At 47.3% G+C, this 18,959-nt stretch overlaps 2 protein-coding genes and 2 pseudogenes across 3 annotated transcripts; 2 read left to right on the top strand and 2 right to left on the bottom strand.

Annotated features, from left to right (window-relative positions):
- Positions 1-2,013: 2,013 nt before the first annotated feature.
- LOC136495457 (uncharacterized) lies at positions 2,014-3,534 on the top strand (annotated as a pseudogene).
- A 1,301-nt stretch (positions 3,535-4,835) lies between these two features.
- Positions 4,836-8,841, bottom strand: LOC136497729 (amino-acid permease BAT1 homolog; annotated as a pseudogene).
- Positions 8,842-11,128: 2,287 nt separating this feature from the next.
- On the bottom strand, positions 11,129-13,530 carry LOC136495206 (psbP domain-containing protein 2, chloroplastic-like). Of its 2 annotated transcripts, XM_066491188.1 has the most exons (4): positions 13,158-13,530; positions 12,845-13,000; positions 12,354-12,625; positions 11,129-11,217 (listed from the first exon to the last, which is right to left on the bottom strand). In XM_066491188.1, exons 1-3 carry the CDS (start codon positions 13,479-13,481, stop codon positions 12,374-12,376), a joined length of 732 nt encoding a protein of 243 aa, XP_066347285.1. In that variant the 5' UTR covers positions 13,482-13,530; the 3' UTR covers positions 11,129-11,217; positions 12,354-12,373. The 2 variants fall into 2 exon arrangements, with proteins under 2 accessions (XP_066347285.1, XP_066347284.1); XM_066491187.1 differs by lacking the exon at positions 11,129-11,217 and having other exon boundaries at positions 12,086-12,625.
- A 450-nt stretch (positions 13,531-13,980) lies between these two features.
- Positions 13,981-18,645, top strand: LOC136495205 (probable L-ascorbate peroxidase 7, chloroplastic). The gene is made up of 12 exons (XM_066491186.1): positions 13,981-14,263; positions 14,394-14,510; positions 16,155-16,275; positions 16,365-16,465; positions 16,552-16,639; positions 16,934-17,001; positions 17,091-17,177; positions 17,620-17,694; positions 17,774-17,851; positions 17,939-18,043; positions 18,217-18,289; positions 18,419-18,645. Exons 1-11 carry the CDS (start codon positions 14,090-14,092, stop codon positions 18,235-18,237), a joined length of 1,035 nt encoding a protein of 344 aa, XP_066347283.1. The 5' UTR covers positions 13,981-14,089; the 3' UTR covers positions 18,238-18,289; positions 18,419-18,645.
- The last annotated feature ends 314 nt before the right edge of the window (positions 18,646-18,959 follow it).

Genomic DNA, 18,959 nt, shown 5'->3' with positions numbered 1-18,959 from the left:
CGACCATCGCAAGGGTAGCCTCGTTTGCTCGGCGCTACACATGGTTGACGTTCCTGTCAATGCGGGCGGCAGTGGTCCTCCTCAGTTTCCCCTTCTTGCTGGGGGGCTATCGACTGCTGACGTTGAAAATTGTGCCACCACGGAAAGGAGGGAGAGGAAGTTGTTTGGCGGTGGTCTCAGCGACAGTCTCCATAGAGCCCTAGGACTCGGAGTATGGATTTTCCTCCAAGATGGTTTGGAGGGATGCTCTAGGGCATCGGCTGACATGTAGCATGTTGACAGCCGACAGGAGCTGGTCAGGCGATCTGGTCGGCGAGAGGGTGGACATCTCCAACCTGGTCGACTGAATTTGCCCCGTAGGGCCTCTTGATAAGTGGCGGCGACGTTGGTGAGCCCGAAGGGCAGAGCCACAACCCCTAGAGTTTCCTGAGCAGCCTCGGACAGACCTAGATCGGAGGGTGGTCGGCGCTGAACCAGAGTGTCCAGAGCCGATTCTGCGATGAAGAGACAATCTGTGAGCTTTTGACCAACCTGATCAATGGATGCGATCAGATCGTCGTTGTTGATTTGTCTCCTCTGGTAGCGAGGAAGCGGGCGGTGAGTTGTCGATGAAGGCGACCTCGGAGGCGGTTCCGAGATCGGATCTGCAGTCGTAGGTGTTGGGGTGATCAACGCAGAATCGATCTGTATCGGCTCGATGAGCTCTTCGACTCTGTCAGCGTTGATGATCTACGAGATCGATCCGACCGTGAAGATCTGGCCGAGCTGTGGGAGGGACGAAGAGCCTGCGGAACGTACCATCTTGTTCGATATAGAAACAACACGCACACCCCTACCTGGTGCGCCAACTGTCGACAGAATATCATCGACAGTCCTCTGAGGGATATCCTACAAAGGTAGATTGATCGGCAGATATGCGTGTAATCGAGAATAAGAAGGCAACAGAGACACACGAGTTAGACAGATTCAAGCCGTCAGTATGACGTAATACCCTACTCATGTGGTCTGTTGGATTGTATTGTCTATCGTATGATATTGCGTGAGTTTGGAGGGGTCCCTGCCCGCCTTATATAGTCCGGGGGCAGGATTACAAGTCGGTTAGATCTAGAAGATAACCGGAAAGTAATAACAGATTATAGAAATCATAGGATCATACGTATCATGACAGATATCGTAGTATCTTAAGGATATTTTCCCGGTGTCTTACGGGAGGCGCCGAGCGGTGTCGTGCCCTGTAAGGCTTCGTCTCGTGGGCTGGGCCGCCCCAGGGGACGTAGACTATATGGTCTGTCGTGGGTATCTGGGGTCGTATCCCACATCTCCATATCAGAAAAATCCTACATGGCACTGCATGAGACGGGAATCTACATGGCGCTGCATGAGTTTCTTGGTGTGGCCCATCCAACGATGCTCAATTTGCCCAAAACCTCACATGAGGCGTCACATGCAGGAGGCAACGACAGTTTCCGTTTCCGCAGACGGACGGGCCAGTGCCCAGAGAGGGAGGAATTGCATGGAAACTGTATCCACCGTGGCGCCGTGTATACACCTGGCTCGGATGGAGGACGCGTGTGCACGGAACGCATTAAACGGCCCAGTAGAAGCAGCTCCTCTGAAAGATTATTTCCCATGCGCTCGGCTCTAGTAGCACCCACGACGTCTAGGATAGTTGATGCGTTCCGTGCACACGCATCCTCCATCCGACTAGGTATGCACTGGATACGGTTTTTATGTAATTTTTTTCCCAGGGAAGCTGGGCTCAGACTTGGAATCGGATGCGGAAGCCAATATAGAGCCGTGGTTGGACTGTTGAGCTGAAAAGAATGGACTGGACAAAAGTAAAAGGTCATCAATCTAAAATTTCGCATGCTATCGCCGCTCCCACGTGGAGCCCATCTCTAATCGATCCAACAATTCTCTTTCTCGGATTGGATTTGATCGAACACCATGCGCGACGCCGCTGCGGAACAATTCTCCTTCTCCGATTGGATCTTGGTGGATCCATCGAACGCCATGGCCGCCGCCGCCGCCGACAACGACGCGGCTAGCCCCGAAGGCAGCGGCGACGAGAACGCCCGCAGCGTCCTTCTCGACGTCAAAGCCTACAGCGGCGCCAGCAAGAACGCCTCCACCGCCAGATCAAAGACGAGCACCGGCCATACCATCGAGGTGACTTTCTGCACCGTGCCCCCGCGGCCCCGCCTGCCCTCTCCCACATCTCCGTGCACTGCCCCGGTCTACAGCTACCACCAGACGATCTGAGCCTGTCGCCCTGCGCTGTCGCTGTCGCCGACGACGACGACCTCGTCGTCCTCCGGGTCCCCGTTAACACTCTGGGCAAGGATTACTTCCAGTACAACGACTACTTCGTCTACAGGGCGCACCGTCAGGACCCGAGACTGGATCTGCTCCCGAACCCGTGGCCCTATTGCTTCGGAGACCAAGAGATCGCCATACTTAGCCGCGGCGCGGTAACCGCCGACGGCGACGACAATCAGTACGTCGTTGCCGCCCTCAAGATCATCCCTTCTTTCACGCTGCACCTGTACCGCTCCAAACCTTGCGGCGAGACGGGGAGCTGGACGGTCCAGCCAGTTTCCGTGGAGACGCCGCTGCGTGACAGCGTGTGCCCCATCCCAGACACGGCGAAGAGGCACTTCTACCACGCGACGAGCAACGTGATCACGCTTGGAGGCGCGAACGGCACGGTGGGCTGGGTCGATCTCTGGCGCGGCATCCTCCTCTGCGACGTCCTCGAGGAGCGTCCCAAGCTGCGTGACGTGCCGCTGCCGCTGCCGCTGCCGGCCAAGGGCAACTAGGAAGGTTCCTCAATGACGGCGAGCGCTTTGTCCGGGACATCACCGTCAGCCAGCACAAGGACTGCATCAAGTTACGTCGAGATGGAGATCGTTCCGCCGAGAGTGGTGAAGAACACCGTGTCCTCCCCTGAACCTGCCACGTATCTTGAATGGGTGCGCCGCAAGGACTGCCTGCCTCCGCCGACGCGCTCCGTGGTCCCTGGTTGGTGGAAGGCCATGCCTATCCCGGACTCCCGGTCACTTCATGGGAGGACTGGCACACTGAATGCACCGCCGAATCGCATGAATTCGACGTCGGTGACGGTGACCCAAGGAACTGTGAGCTGCTGCAAGAGCATATGAGCAGCAGCGGTGGTGACTGTGATGAGGAGGAGGCCAAAGAAGCAGCTTTGTCCCCCCTGGGAGTCCTGCATATGGGTTACCCCGCCTTGAGCATCGACGACGATGGTACAGTTCGGCTGCTCATATAAGCCGACTTATCAACCATGATACAGTATTTTTCTCTCCCAACAAATCAGCCGTATAAATCAGCACAAGCAGCTTATAGATCAGCTGAACAAGACGATCCGATGTTGTTTACCTGTCGTGCAAGGCTGCCAGCAGGGGTCTGATGGGGTTAGTGGCTGCTGTTGAGGTGAGGAAGAAGGAGCTGCGAGTGGCCAAGCTTGACATCGAAAGGAACACCTGCTTCATGCGTACCTACATTGCCACTTGAGATCTCCAAGTATCTCTGAGACTAGAGGTACTTTGTGGCAGCACCATTCTGATCCTTGCCCTGATGATGATGAGTGCTCCGGGGTGTCAATTATGTTTAGGGCATATAGATCATAATACCACCTATTCTTAGGTCCCTGTGAGGCAAGGCAAATAACCATATATATATAGTTGGCTAGTTAAACTTGAACTTTGTTGAAATGAATTATTGCATTCTCAACTACAGTATCGTTTTTTTTTTATCTCTTCTCAACTATCGATTAGTCACCCAACAACTGCTTTTATGTGGAACTGTCTAGTATATATATATAGGCTCATCATGTGAAAAAAAATTCAGGCCTGACGACAGTTGTATAATTACAAGTAAGGACGACGATGTGTACACGAACTTCCTGAAGGCAGCCCCATCTCATAAAGATTGAAATGTTCATACATACGAGGCACCAATTAATACTAAACAGTTCCCAGATACCTGGATCGCCATCTCTTGTCGCACAAAATAAACAAAATATATATTATCCTGAAAAGTAATCGAGCATGTGTATATGATCACGTTCTAGATATCTCAAATAATGTCAACGAGGGTTGAAACGACAACGGAAACATGATTGCACGATCGAGCTATACATCAGTTACTCCCTCCGGTCCCAAATTATACATTTCAATTTTATTGGGGAGTCAAAGCATCTCAAATTTGACCAAATTTATATAATAAAATAATAATATTTATGATATCAAATAAATATTATTAGATTCTTCATTATTTATATATTTTTATAGTATACCTATGTGATGTCATAAATCTTTATAATCCTCTCTATAATTTTAATCAAACTGGTTATGATTTGACTCTCCAAAAAAGTTAGAATGACTTATAATTTGAAATAGAATGAGTACTAAGCAACACATGCAGCATTACCGGCCGGCCAGAAAAGAAAGAGACATGCAACACTTCCTCGTCAAAAATTAAAAAGAAAAAACATGCAACCATATATGATGACCATATTGTTGATCAATGATTTAACTCCCTCCAATAAAGTATGCGATGGCTGACACCATTCGACACAACATATACACAGTTGTGTAAGAGATGCACAACATAAACACACAGCATATACATGACTAGACAGAAAGCATGAACAAAATTTCATACTACCGTTTAGAACAGAGGTTTAGCATCGGTGTTTTCTCAATGTGTTACTTGTTCTTCCTGTGTGTTCCTTCCTTTGTCTTCTTTTAGCAGCTCTTCGCTTGATTCATTTAAAAAAAAAAGGTGTCCTTTTCTCTTCTTTGGCTTACATCTAAAAACTTGATCGAAGTTATATTGTTTGGGAAGTTTGGCTTAGAACAAGCCTAAAATAACGTAGTTACAGAGGGAGCATACATCAATGTCCCCATGCTTGTACTTTGTTGGTCATTCATATTCCTTTTGTGTTTGCTCAATTTTTCCTCTGTTTTACATAGTGGGTCGACCTCTAGTTTCCTTGCATGTCACCCAGAGGTCTCACTCCACAATCTAAAATCTAAACCCCACTGATACACACAGAGGGAGAGCACGGTGTTCATCAGCACCCATGGTGTTCAAAAAGAGAGAATGGCGCGAGTCGCTTCGAGGCTTGCTTGACGTAGGTGGTGTTCAGACCTTGCCGTTGTTGTGTTCGTCGATGTTCCTGACGGGGCCCTTGAACCACTTGCGCGCGTCGAGCAGCCACCAGAGCATGATGAGGCCGAGGACGACGCCGAGCGCGATGGGCGCGTAGTTGAAGGTGTTCCATCTTGATGGGGTACACGGTGGGGAGCAGGAACACGGAGCAGGTGTAGCAGATCCAGAGGAAGGCGACGAGGCAGACGGGCCTGCTGGCGCGGCCGAGGTAGAAGGGGCCGGGGCAGAAGTCGTCCTCCCGCATCACCATGCGCGCGAAGATGGGCACCGCGTAGCCGCCCACCCACCCGATGGTGGCGATGGAGGTGATGGCCTGTGAACACCACGTTGATGCGCAGGATGGGCAGGCCCAGCAGCGTGCACACCTGCCGCGCACAGCCACACCGCGTTCGCCGGGCACCTTGTGCCGCGGGTGGATGCGGCGCCACACCGACGACAGCGGCACGCCCCGGTCCCGCGACAGCGCGTACACCACCCGCGCCGCGCTCGTCGTGATGGACAGCCCGCCGAAGAAGAAGGAGCCCCAGATGACGAACAGCAGCACGATGGCGCCGACCGAGCTGTTGTACCGCCCGTGGAACGCGTCGTACAGGATCTGCGCCGGCACGAACGTGCCGGCGGTCTCGTTGTTCGGGTTGTACAGGTAGCTGAAGTCCTGGATGCTGAAGGTGAGAGCCAGGATGTACGCCCAACCGAACACGGAGATGATGCCGATGCTGGAGAGGATGGCGATGGGGCCGTTCTTGTCGGCGCCTTTGGTCTCCTCCGTCAGGTGCGCCGCCGCAGTCGTACCCGTACAGCGAGTACTGGCTCACCAGGAAGGACAGGACGACGGCGTAGGCGCTGCTACTGATCCCGGTCACATCAGGCGCCGTCTGGAAATGGGTGAACACGTACGACGCCGGCTGCGTGGTCTTGGCCACCAGCGGGAGCATCACCACGATGACGGTGCCGCCGATCACCTGCAATGCAAGCACCAAACAGCAGCTGAAGCCGGGCAAGAAACAGGCGCATGGCGTGCCACGAGATGAGAAGAATGGCTTCTCCAAATCTGGTAGCGGTTAGGTTACCTGCCACCACATGGAGATCACGTCGAGGAAGGCAATGACTTCAAGAGCAAAAGTGTTGAGCACGGCCCAGATCAGTGTCAACCCGATGTACATGACCAGAAACAGCCAGCGAGGGGCCAGGTAGCCACCGCCCGTGTTGGTGCCGGTGCAGAGTAGGATGATGCTCTGCAATACTTGGGATCCTGCATATGCCTGGAATTGCAACACAGAGGCAGGCAAGTTGAGTTGGCATGGTAGGTTGTGTGATTGGTTGAGTTCATGTGAGTACTGAAGTGCACAGTAAGTTTCCATTGTTTAGATCAAGTTGAAATTTTTGAAAGACCTGATCAAATAGGAGATTACAGAGTAGAATAGAACATCTAATTTGGTACACTACGAGTTATTATGAGTTGTCTAGACAGCGTGTATGATTTATTATCTATGAGTAGTGAAATTGACAGTTGTTAGTTTCCATTGTTTGCGCGTAAGGATTAAATGGAAATTGCACACCAGAGCAGAGGTAGATTACTGCAGAAAACTGGAGCATGTGAGAGATTTGCTATAAACAGGGAGTAATAATGAAATGGACAGCTAGCAATTTCCATTTTGCCATGTAAGGATCAAATGAAATTGTACAGAAGAATAGAGGAAGATCACTACGGTCATAGACAGTTTCAGCATGTGGCAAGATTAGTAACTACTAATAAACAGAGGAGGGTACCTGCGTGCCGATTCCGGCAATGAGGCCGATGGCCTCCAGCCAAGCACAGAACCAAGATGCCAACGGACCCCAGACTGGACCAGCCAAATGAGCAGCCCAGAAATAGAGAGAACCAGTGGTCTGCTCTCAAAAAAGAAAAACTGTGTCAGTTTTCAGTTGCAAATATATGTGATCAGAAACAAGCCTTTCTCACAAGAACGAGCACAAGTATATCAGAACAATGCATTGCAGTTGCAACCATGCCGTTGAAAAGTCATGACAGTAAAACTTCATATTGCAACATTGCTAGGATGGTTGGGCAGATTGAAGAAAATTAGCAATACAAATTAGCTGTATGATTTTTTTTAAAGAGAAGCGACCGGGTAACGTCGGTCTATGTACAAATTGAAGTAGCTGTATGATTTGGTGCGTTACAGTTTTCAGTCTTCTTCTGGGATCCGTAAGAAACGTATGTTTCAAGAAAAAACAAAGGTTCAGTATGCAGAGCGTTGACAGACTCAGAACAGAAGATAGGTAGGGAATTAAATAAGGCCTTGTTTAGATCCCATCAAAGTTCTAAGTTTTTTCACTCTCTCTCCATCACATCAATTTTTAGCCGCTTGCATGGAGTATTAAATGTAGGTAAAAAAATAACTAATTACACAGTTTAGTTGGAAATCACGAGATGAATCTTTTGAGCCTAGTTGGTCCACGATTGGACAATATTTACCAAATAAGACGAAAGTGGTACTATTCATCAGGTTGAAAAAAGTTTCAATCTAAACGAGGCCTAAGTAACCTCGCGTAACATATGCCAAAAGTAAATAAAAAAAACCACGCAAGCGATAACAGATGATTTCTATGGTACCATTTGAACCAAACATAGCTGGCAAAATCTGCATATGAACGCGAAAATCTGACCATGCAAGGCAACTAGCATCAATCAAGAGGTAAGCCCTTTCAAAAAAAAAAGGCACGAGTGGCCGAATCACGAATCAAAGAAGATGGTAATCAGAGAGAGAGAGGGAAAGTGCAGCACGAAGTACCGGGAATGAGGAGCAGATCTCGGCCATGGCGATGCCGACGAACCAGGTGAAGAAGGAGACGACGACCCAGCCCCAGACGAGTGGCGCCGGCCCCGCGTACTGCAGACTGCTCCCGTACAGCGGTGTGATCCCCGTGAAGAGCGTCATCGTGGAGAAGGAGATGGCCAGCGTCTTGAACAGCGTCTGCAGGCACACGGCAAACAGACGTACATCAGAATCTTGAGAACCGAGAAGAAAGAAACTCAATTCAGTCGCAAAGAAAGACGATCAAGATCACATTTTTGTACCGATGGTTTTTTTTTCTCTTCAAACAAAAAGAACAGGCTTCTACTACGGCGCGATTTTTATCCGTAGTAAACAGGTTTATTCAAACCTGATCGCACCGTGTGCCTCCGAAAACTCCAGAAACAAACCCATACTAGGAAGAACATGTGAGAAGAGAAAGGAAGGGGGGGAGGAGGAAATGGCGTAGGAACCGAAAATACCATCTCCCTGCGGAGCTCCTGCTTGTAGCCGAGCTCGTTGAGGCGCTTCTCGCCGGAGTCCATCACCAGCGCGTCCTCCCTCTCCCCGCCGGCCATGGCGAACGATCGAAGCCGCGCCGACCGAACCCCGCCGCCTCGCCTCGCCGTACACGTTGCCTTGAGTGGGGTCCTGTCCTCCTTCACGCCTCGGGGAACGATGCGTCTCGAGGAGTGCGCACGGAGGAAAGCCTAGGTGGCTCGTGGTTCGTGGGTGGCTGGGCGCAGTGGGCACGGCGGCCAGCCGCAGGGGAGGGAGAAGGAATGGGAATGGGAGGAGAGGACTCCTGCGGTGTTGGGTTGCGGCGCCGGACCGCCGGTTGCGCCTCTGTTTGTTTGTTGGCGTTCGTTACGTGCAGCGAGCGATCTGGAATTTTATATATATCCTGAGTCTGATTTTTCTCCGCGTGTACTTGCGCGCATCCCCTGGGTTGACTAACGGATTCTTTTATCCGAGACAGCTCGTCTAGCGCAGCTAGCAAGGACTCTACTACCATACATGCATGGCAAATGATCGTACTGTTTATTTGGGCTAGTTTGACTTATAAATCATGGTTAAAAGTATCGTTAGCTGATTTAGTGTGAGAGAAAAATATTATTCGTTGACTGATAAGTCATGGCTTATAAGCCAAATACGACTAAACGAACGTGCTAGATATGCGCACCTTAGTGTAAGAAGCAGTGTTGTAGTGCTGCTCGCATTGAAATTTTGAAAGTACAGTTTCTTAGCATGTTCGTTTGGCTTGTGCTTATCGTATACGATCGTAAATTTTTAGCCGAAACAGTATTTTTCTCTCACACAAACCAGCCAGCAGTAATTCTTCACGAACCAACAATGATACGAACCAGCCAACCGAGGCTGCTTGTTTTGCTCATTTTTTCAGTTTTTGCACCTGTCCAATCCGCACCATGAATTTGTGTGTGTTTTCCACGGAGAGGTTAATCAACCAGAAAAAATACACGGCATGCTACGAAATTGAAGCAATAAAATCGATTATATCACTTTAAACTTCGACCCTGGATACAATAATCACAGCGATGTTTTTAGGAGCAACTAAATACCCCGTACCATTTCCCAGTGCAGAACCTATAAAAGCTCCGTGAGATGTGTATAGTTCGAAGTGTCTGACGCATGAATTTGTAACGAACATGCCCATGGGCTATGCGCAATAATGGTCACAGACTTCTAGTGACGAGTTTGTGTGCTTTTACACACTATCACGTGTCATGCACGCCTCGTGAATGACTATGTTTTCTTCCCTCTTTCGTTTCCATGTATGAGTATATGACGGACCACGAGTGTCATGGCGGTGATGCCATCTTCCTATAGCAAGCTTTTGGTATATCCGTGAAACATCATATCTTTGTACACACAAAAAACAAATATATTGTGTTCATGCGTGATGCTTTTCAACGTAGTAATATTTATTTTTTCATTACATATTTTTGTAAAATAAAATATATTCAGTGGTTCAACTGATGATACTAATTATGCACCATAAATATTAATATTTTATTATATATATTTGGTTACGTTGAAAATAGTTGACTTCTCGGTAAGTGACAATTAACAGTTCAAATTCTTAAAATAAGTCAAAGGAAAATAAAGAAATAATCAGTCAAATGAAATTGGGTGCTAGAATGTGAAGGTATGCGATCTCAGGATCAGAATATAATACGTGTGAGTCGGATCAGTATTCGGCTTGGTTTCATCTCGAGGCGCCGCGCGAAGTTATAGCCATCCCACGTTCGGAGGAGAGAACCCGCGGTCTCCTTCGCTGCACGTAACTAACTCTACGATTGCAAACAAAAGGCTCACGTCCAGTCCAGAAAACCTTGATCCATTCACACACGTGACATGTTGCCTTGTTGCCTGTCGTCGGCCTGTTATGCATGAGAAAGAAGCAGCTGAGACATGCGACCCCGTGCTGTCGACTCGAGAGAGCCAGAAGAGCAAGGAATCGACACAAAAGGTTTGCTGATGCCAAGTTGCATCCAAAAATGGATCAACTTATAATTCCAGCCTCCAGCTGACAACAGTGTGTAAAAGCATGGAGCGTGACGATTCAGAATTGATGGTGCAACTTGTACCAACAAAAACAAACAGAGTGGTGCTGTTGTGAAACGGCCATCAACAGCAAGATTTCATGACAACTTAGCACCTGCCAATACAATCTTTTCGGACACCATCATCAGTCAGGTTTTTCTCAAGTAACAGCGAAGTAAAGATTCTTAAAACCAAAAGGGACGAGGACAAGTCTTGCTCCTTTGACCAGCTCCCAACTTTGAGGCTGGGATAGTGGATGATATTCCCATGCAACTATCTCGCTGGACTGAATCACTGAAAGATTACGGCTTCTGACCAGTTCATCAAGATCCCAAGTACAATTGTAGTGCGAAAGCCCAATTCCAGGGCATATGGTTGACAATTTTGGATGCATTTGCCAGAAAAGCGTTTCTTGATGAGTACCGTTTCTCCATCTAAAAACAACACCACAGCTCATCTCGCACAACCACAATAATCTAGTGTACCTTTCTACAGAGTATTAACATTAAATAGCACTATCCCTTTTCTAACACTTGTATAAGAATAGGACACTAAATAGCTCAAGCCACTGACAACATGGCACCTGTGTTACCATCATATGCTATCCACTTCCCAACAGGGTGGGACCAGACACCGGAGAGCGGAGAGTCTCAGTTGCCTGAATCAAAAGTCTCAACTTCAGCGAATATTCTCTCATATGTCATCTGAAGGAGAAAGTCGAGGAAATGGTCCAAAAGAACCCTATTTCAGAATGTCCAAAAGAGCCCTTTGAAAGGTACAATGCTTCTTTCAATGGAGAAACTTTATGTTGTCTTTTTTGGAGAATCATGAGATGGCTAAACATTCAAGTCTGATAATATACTTTATCCATATGAAAGAAATTTATGTGTGCGTGTGCCTTGTTCTAGATTTCTCTACAGAGTTTGACTGTTAAAGGATGGGGAATGTGCTAATTCCTATATGACAATACCATTAGATTACTAATTTCTTCTAATCTTTATCTTCAATGTGAATTCTACTGTACTTCACATGATTAACATGTTAACGTGAATGCTGTAGTTGCTATGATTAGACAGGTTCTCACTTGCTCCTTATTTTCATCTAACCGTAAGCTCGCCGGCCTTCGGCCATGGCACCATAGGCCCACACGTAGTTTATGTTGATCCCAATGGATCCCAAGGTTGTCATAGTCAAAATGTAGCCCCTTTGTGGTAACTTCTGGGCCAAGAATGGTCTCTCTTGTATTTTAAAAATTCTATCTTCTTAATACAATAATATGCAATGTTCTTGCCTATTCGAGTTTTTTTTTTTTTGGCTCAAGTTAGCAGTCAGCACAGGCCAGCATTTAAGTGAACTGAGCCTGTATTTCAGAAACTTTTGGCATTTAATACTACTTGGCCTTTTCTTTGTTCCTCTAACTCTTCCCATCCTGTATCCTATTTAATGATCAAATGATTGTATTTTAGGACATGAGGCGTTACAGATTTTCAAGGAGTAATACTGTCACTGCCCAACACTTTGTCCAAGATATTACAAATGCAGTAATGCCAGGCTAGGAATTAAGATCACAACATTTTACTGCCTATGACACAAATAATGTTACCAATCTGTGGAAGATGAAGTTCATTATCTAAACTGAAATTAGTTATAGCCTGACATCACTGATAAAGGTGCAACAGTATTGGACAAAAGGACACTCCAACCATTTGATTAGCACTCTTTTTACAAACAAACAAATACTTGCGACTGTTTTTCAAGTGAAAGAAATTCCGAAAATAAGAAAAAGTGTCATACCTCTGCATAAAAAATATCAACTATACAGAATCAAAAGAATGTAGAACTTTTTCCAGAACAATTCTTGTCTCGCTGTCCAAGGGCTTCTCCTGGGTGTCTAAATAGGCTATGTTGAGCAGATATAGCTTCCTTGAAGCAACAAATGCACCCGAGAAGATCCGTTTCATCCCTCCCCTAGTGCTATCCAGTGTGTACTCGATTTCATACACTGTCAGGCCACCATGGCCTGATCTCTCTCCCACTGAGATCACCTCGGCAGACTTGGTACTTTCCTGTTTTAAGCAAAATGATTCAGTCAGCTGCTAGGAAGCTACCAGTACCAAAGATCTCGCCAATTGTACATAGAATACAGGTATCAATGAGAAGCTCCTGAATCATGATCAGCACATTAGTGGTCCATTCAAATAGTGTACTTCAAATGTCAAGCGTTCATAAGTGGCCCTGACCAGAATACTTGCAATGCCAAGAAAACATTGTTCAGGCATTTCTACCTTTTTCTTCTCTGCTTGCAGAAGTCTGTCCGCGACGAACTGCGGCGTCCCGAACTCCGTCAGCGAATTGAGCCGAACGGGGTTGACGACAACCCCGATGTTGTTACTCCCTTTTCCCTCCTGCTGAAACAGCGCCGTCGCGCCTGCCTTCTCCACCTTCGCCAACCACGCGACTTCAGCACAGCAAATTCACAAGTGCAATCCACAATCCCAAAGTACAAAAAATATCGAGTTCCAAAGTATCCTACGCTCCTACGGCTACATTACGTTGTCACGCAGTATTGACGTCGTTCATGTTCAAATTGACCCTTACCTTGGGCCAGGAGGTCGGCTTGAGGAGGGTGAAGCCCTGCTCCTGGTCGGTGTACCTCTCCAATTCTAGCCCCTCGGAAGCTCCGCGTTCTCCTTCCGCCGCCTCCGCCTCCAACGCGGAGGCGACGGGGAGTTGCGGCGACGACGCGGGGATGGGGAGGACAGCGAGAAGCAGCGAGGCAGCGGACACTCTCCGGGTCAGGAGCGGAGGAGAGGAGGAGGCCTCGCATTTGGGCGCGACGGCTCGGGCCCGATACAAGCTGCGGCGGCGGCGGCAGGCGAGCGAAAGCGGCGGACCGCGGCGGGGACAGCCGACGAGTGGCATGGGTTGTTTCTGTCGCCGGCTATGCCGCTAGCGCTGTGGCCTCTGCCTGACCCGCCGCTCGTTATCGCGCCTTGGCACTGGGCCACTGGCTGGTAGGCCCACTACTTGCGCGTCAATGGGCTGAGGATGTGGAACCAGTTGGGCTGGAAACCTATGATACCAGTTGGGCAGGTGGGCTGTGGGCACCAGTTGGGCTTAAGGCAAAACCCCAAGTCACCACCTGCCGGGGACGCCGACGCATCCGTCACCGTCACCAGTCACCACCGAACACCGCAAGTCTCCGCCGGAGTCCCCAAACGCGCCCGGCGCTCATTGGCCGCCGCGTGATAAACTGACTAGCGACAACAAAAGAAAAAAAAAAAACGAGCACCAACCAAACGAACCAACCCCAGTAGCCCACGCGGCAGGCCGCACAGGCCCGAGAAGCCGAGAGCAGGAGCAGAGCACGCTCCGCGCACCAAACACCAAAACCCCTCGAAACCCAGGCGAGGCGCCGTGGTGGCATCACCTAAAGTCAATCACCACTTGTCTCGCAAGCAGCCGCAGCCCCTCCTCTCTCCAAGGGCTGCCGCGCTGCTCCCACCAACACCAACCAAACCAAACCCGCCATGGCCGAGCGCCTCGCCGCATCCGCCGCCACCCTCCGCCCCTCGGCCGCCGGCACCCCGTCCGCCCGCCGCGCGGCGCGGGCCAGTCGCGCCTTCTTCCCGCCCTCGCCGGCGTCGTCGGCTCGCGCGCGCGTCGGCCTCCGCGCCGCGCCGTCTCCGCTCCCGCAGCCGCAGGTCCGTGTCCGTATACCGCCTCTGTTGGGTTATCAGGGCGGCTGCGGCTTGGTCCCTAGAATCGAAATGGTGCAGCAGCAGCAGCAGCTGCAGATCGGCTGTTGACTCGTGTTTACGTGTGTGATCGCAGAACGCGAGGGCAGTGAGGTGCGCGGCTGTGGCGGCGGCGTCTGACGTGGCTCAGGTGAAGGCCGCGCGCGAGGACATCAGGGAGCTTCTCAGGACGACTCACTGCCACCCCATCCTGGTGCGTACGGTGACCCTTGCCGTTCGCTTAAATTACGTTATTCATAAACTTCATCAATTGTATGAATTCATGATGGTGATTTAGGATTTGACTAAACTCTTTGCTAGCTTACCATCACACTGCTAAAATAGAAGATGCGAGGCTTTAAATTACGACCTTACTATGCTAAGATCACTGTTGGCGAACATAGTGGTAGTGATAACTTTTAATAACTTTGTTAGTGATGTCCGTTCATATACGCCTCTGCAGCATACAGTTTGTGAGCAGAGCACTGAGCAGGGTGCCCGTTTTGTGCCTCTTGCTATGTAATCCAGTATTCACTGTTGAGCAGGGCTGGATCCAGAAAAAATGTTACTAGGGCCATTCCTACTAGACCATGGGTTATTTCTCGCTTATAAATGTTTTCCCTAATTATGCTTAGAGATTTAATTAGTGCTTGCAACAAAGTGAATGGTTTCACTTGACACCAATGAGTGTATGCTGGAGCTGGCCCTTTTGTAGCCCATATAGGCAGGCAAATAAGATTCAACATGAGTGGTTTGTTTGTTGTGAAATAGCATGAAGTGTGTGAGATAAAATTACCAGTTTGAATATCAAAACAGTGAGTGGTATGCTAGAGAAGTTTGATTGCTCATAAGATGGTATTAAGTAATTCAAAGGGAATTGGCCAGTTCAAAAGAGTGAGTGGGGTATGCTAGGGAAGTTTGAATATCCAATGCACGCTTCAGGATTATGTCAGAGTCTATTCATTAGTTATGCTGCATTTGTAATCATTTTACATTTGCATGATCATATGACTTTTTGTCTTAAGTTTTAGAGGTTAAAGATACAACAGGACTGCCATTTGTTGAGATAAGAGCATCTCCAGGAGTTTGGTAAAACTAATAGATCTAGCAAGTTAACAGAAGAAATAGCAATCTTAAATTTTATCCTTCTCCAACAGTCTCCTATAATAGCTTCCTAAATGTTTTTTACATTGGAAACCCAAACTATTTCTAACTAACCAAACCTTTTTTTTTGTGTGTGTCTTACGGCTTTCTCATCTGGAATCCTTTATCCTTTATTTTCTTAATTTACGCATGCGTCCGATGTACTCCGATGTCCGATCTCAAGGAAAAAGCTGGGTGGGGAGCGGATACGGAATTCCTCTCGACTGTGGAAACTTATGAGTTCGAGAGGATATTTGGCAACTTTTTATTTTTAAGGAGCTCTTTTACCAAACTGTTGGAGGACACTTTTTCCCTTTTTGCTAAAATATTAAAATAAGGAGTTGTTTTACAAAACTCCTGGCGATGCTCTAAGCTCCGTTGAATGAATTTCTGTGTATTTCGATCGGGCCTGGTGCAAGCGGTAGAGTCTTACCGCCTGTGACCAGAAGGTCCCGGGTTTGAGTCGCGGTCTCCTCGCATTGTACAGACGAGGGTAAGGCTTGCCACTGACACCCTTCCCCAGACCCCGCACGTAGCGGGAGCTCTCTGCACTGGGTACGCCCTTTTTTCGATTTCTAGCTATCAAATGCAATGCAATTTTTGGTGGTCTATTGTCTAGTATTTTCTAAGACATATATGTATGGAGTCAGGTTACCTTTGGGCTTCATTTTCTGTATGCAAGATGACTTATTGTTACGTGTTTGATTGGATGAAGGTCCGTCTAGGATGGCATGATGCTGGTACGTATGACAAGAATATTGAGGAGTGGCCACAACGAGGTGGAGCTAACGGAAGCTTAAGATTTGATGTTGAGTTGAAACATGGAGCCAATGCTGGTACTGTTACTCAACTTCTCTCAGTACCATTGTTTTATTCTTCTAAAGTGTACTATTAGTAACTGCAACCTCTGATTGGAATTTATAAGGTCTGATAAATGCTCTAAAGCTTATCCAACCAATTAAGGACAAGTACCCGAGTATCACTTATGCAGATTTATTTCAGTTGGCAAGTGCTACAGCAATTGAGGTCTGACCTTTCCCTCATTGAAGTATCTGGCTATGTTATTTTTAATCATATGCTACCATGTTAAATACGAGTCAATTTCACTCCAGGAAGCTGGTGGCCCAAAGATTCCAATGAAATACGGACGAGTTGATGTTACAGGATCTGAGCAGTGCCCACCTGAGGGGAAGCTTCCCGGTTAGTAGATCTCCATGGGCTTTGCAGTGCTCTTCATCCAGTACCAATGCTCTTTGTTAGTTTGCAGGGAACAGTTCAGATACCAAAGATATACTTAGAGATTTCTCTTATCTGCTGGGAATATCAACTAATCGTATTTCACATTTTCAGAAATCATGGGAATACCCCCACTGCCACATTGATGTCAAAAAATTGTTGTTATGTAGAGGGGAATAGATGCACCAGCATATAAACTAGTTCCACTAATCTGATGCCTGCCAACTCTTAAGTTTTTCTTTATCTTGTGTTTCACAGATGCTGGCCCAAGTTCACCTGCTGACCACTTGAGGGAGGTATTCTACAGAATGGGCCTTGATGACAAGGTGTGCAGATCGCGACACTTAACCCATTTCAGTATGTGTGTCTAATTGACTTTGTTGAGCTGTTTGGAATTCTAATCATGTGTTTGTAGGAAATTGTTGCCTTGTCTGGAGCACATACACTTGGAAGGTCCAGGCCTGAACGAAGTGGCTGGGGGAAACCAGAAACAAAATATACTGTATGTTCTTATCTTCTTTATGTGAGGTGCAAAGCAGGAACATCAGTTATTCTTTTCTGTAGGAAGTCTGTTTTGAGCATGATTTGTTCCATCAAGTGTGTCTTGATCAAGGATTGCATTGCATTTATAATTTTGCAATAAGAGGAACATTGCAATTTCTTAATGCTTTGGTACATTGCCGCATAGCTCCAAGAATTGTCTTTAACCTTTCTGGGATGCTTTTGTGCAATATTTAATATTTATGTACAGACTAAGCTCTGCATCATGTATTGCCTCTTCGTCTTCTTAATTCGCTGACTTGACTTATATATAAATCCTCTCCAGACCATTGATGTTACCTTGGGACATGAAAGTCAAATGTGCTGCATTGTGTATGTGAATAAATTGGGCTTGTCTTGTTAATCTTGTGAGTTCATCTACCATGTCTTGTTACTCTTTACAGAAAAATGGTCCTGGTGCACCTGGTGGGCAATCATGGACAGTTGAGTGGCTGAGATTTGATAACAGTTACTTCAAGGTACGTGCCTTTTGCCACATATTACATGCTGAAAAATTGATCCGAGTTCATCATCTCTCATCTGGTAGCAATACTTCAGGATATCAAAGAGAAACGAGATCAAGATCTTCTGGTCTTACCTACAGATGCTGCTTTATTTGAGGACCCAAAGTTCAAGGTGATCTCTGATGATCAACTGTATGATGTTTGTATCCTATGAAATTAATTGTTGAGCTTACTGTATGAGAATCCACAACACAACCAGGTCTATGCGGAGAAATATGCAGAGGACCAAGACACATTCTTCAGAGACTATGCTGAGGCTCATGCTAAACTGAGCAATCTGGGTGCGAAGTTCCAACCCCCGCAGGTTAGTGTTAACATTTTTGTACTCAGTTTTCCTACAAGTACACTTTGCTCTTCATTAAAATGGCAATTTAATTGGTTCTGGGTAGGAAACTAGCTGCTCAAAAACCATTGTTGATTTTCTTTTCCTAACAAATTGGGCCAACCTTATGGTCCTTTTTAATATTGATTCTGCAGGGATTCTCTTTGGATGATTAGTGCAGCACCAGAGCCACAGTCCGTGAAACAGGAAAATGCTGTCCTTGAAAAGGTGTATATTCCTCCTGCTCCCACCTCTAAACTCACTTCAGTTCCATATGGGACTTGACAAAAATAGTGAAATAAAGCAGTCAATTTAGCTTTCTACAAAGATAAATCACCCCACTACTGCCCCTTGCAGGATCAAGAGGAAACATACATACAATTCATTGCTCTTCTCGTACCATCGTACAAGATTTTCATGGACTGGTCCCCGGCTTTTCATGATGCTATATGGAGCCTACCAATTTAGCTAGATTTTTGAACCGAGCTTGCAAATAAAAGAACTGACAAAGTGACACTACATAAATTTCAGAGCCATTGTGAGAACTGAGAAAAAAGATAGTGCTATCAGGTTTGGTTTTATCCCATGACGCCCTGCGCTGCTGTCAATTTTCTACTATTAGCACCATGGTTTGGTTCCTCTTTGGTTGCTAGTTTGTAGCCTCCCTCCTGCTGCGCTTAGGCTTATCCATAGGCCATACCGGATCTGCAGCACTTAAAAACTCTCTGGGGTCTCGACCCTACCTCTGGGGTTAGCTGGTCAGTGCTTCCCAGCACAACACAGCAAGGGGTGTCTGGATTCTTTTCCTAAACTTTAGTCGCTGTCTCATCAAATGTTTAGACACATGTATGAAGTATTAAATATAGATTAATTATGAAACTAATTTTATAGTTTACGA

The sequence above is a fragment of the Miscanthus floridulus genome, chromosome 12 (genome assembly GCF_019320115.1).
Source record: "Miscanthus floridulus cultivar M001 chromosome 12, ASM1932011v1, whole genome shotgun sequence".
Taxonomy (NCBI): Eukaryota; Viridiplantae; Streptophyta; class Magnoliopsida; order Poales; family Poaceae; genus Miscanthus; species Miscanthus floridulus.
Note: the sequence above shows the minus strand (reverse complement) of the source record. Positions and strands in the feature narration are given on the sequence as shown.

What these genes read in the sequence shown, in the direction of transcription:
- LOC136495205 (XM_066491186.1), top strand. Translation starts at nt 14,090, where the DNA reads ATGGCCGAGCGCCTCGCCGCATCCGCCGCCACCCTCCGCCCCTCGGCC. An exon ending in TTGATAACAGTTACTTCAAG is followed by an intron (nt 17,695 to 17,773) that starts GTACGTGCCTTT and finishes GCAATACTTCAG; the next exon opens with GATATCAAAGAGAAACGAGA. An exon ending in CGAAGTTCCAACCCCCGCAG is followed by an intron (nt 18,044 to 18,216) that starts GTTAGTGTTAAC and finishes TTGATTCTGCAG; the next exon opens with GGATTCTCTTTGGATGATTA.
- LOC136495206 (XM_066491188.1), bottom strand. Translation starts at nt 13,481, where the DNA reads ATGCCACTCGTCGGCTGTCCCCGCCGCGGTCCGCCGCTTTCGCTCGCC. An exon ending in AGCCGACCTCCTGGCCCAAG is followed by an intron (nt 13,001 to 13,157) that starts GTAAGGGTCAAT and finishes TGGTTGGCGAAG; the next exon opens with GTGGAGAAGGCAGGCGCGAC. An exon ending in TGCAAGCAGAGAAGAAAAAG is followed by an intron (nt 12,626 to 12,844) that starts GTAGAAATGCCT and finishes TGCTTAAAACAG; the next exon opens with GAAAGTACCAAGTCTGCCGA.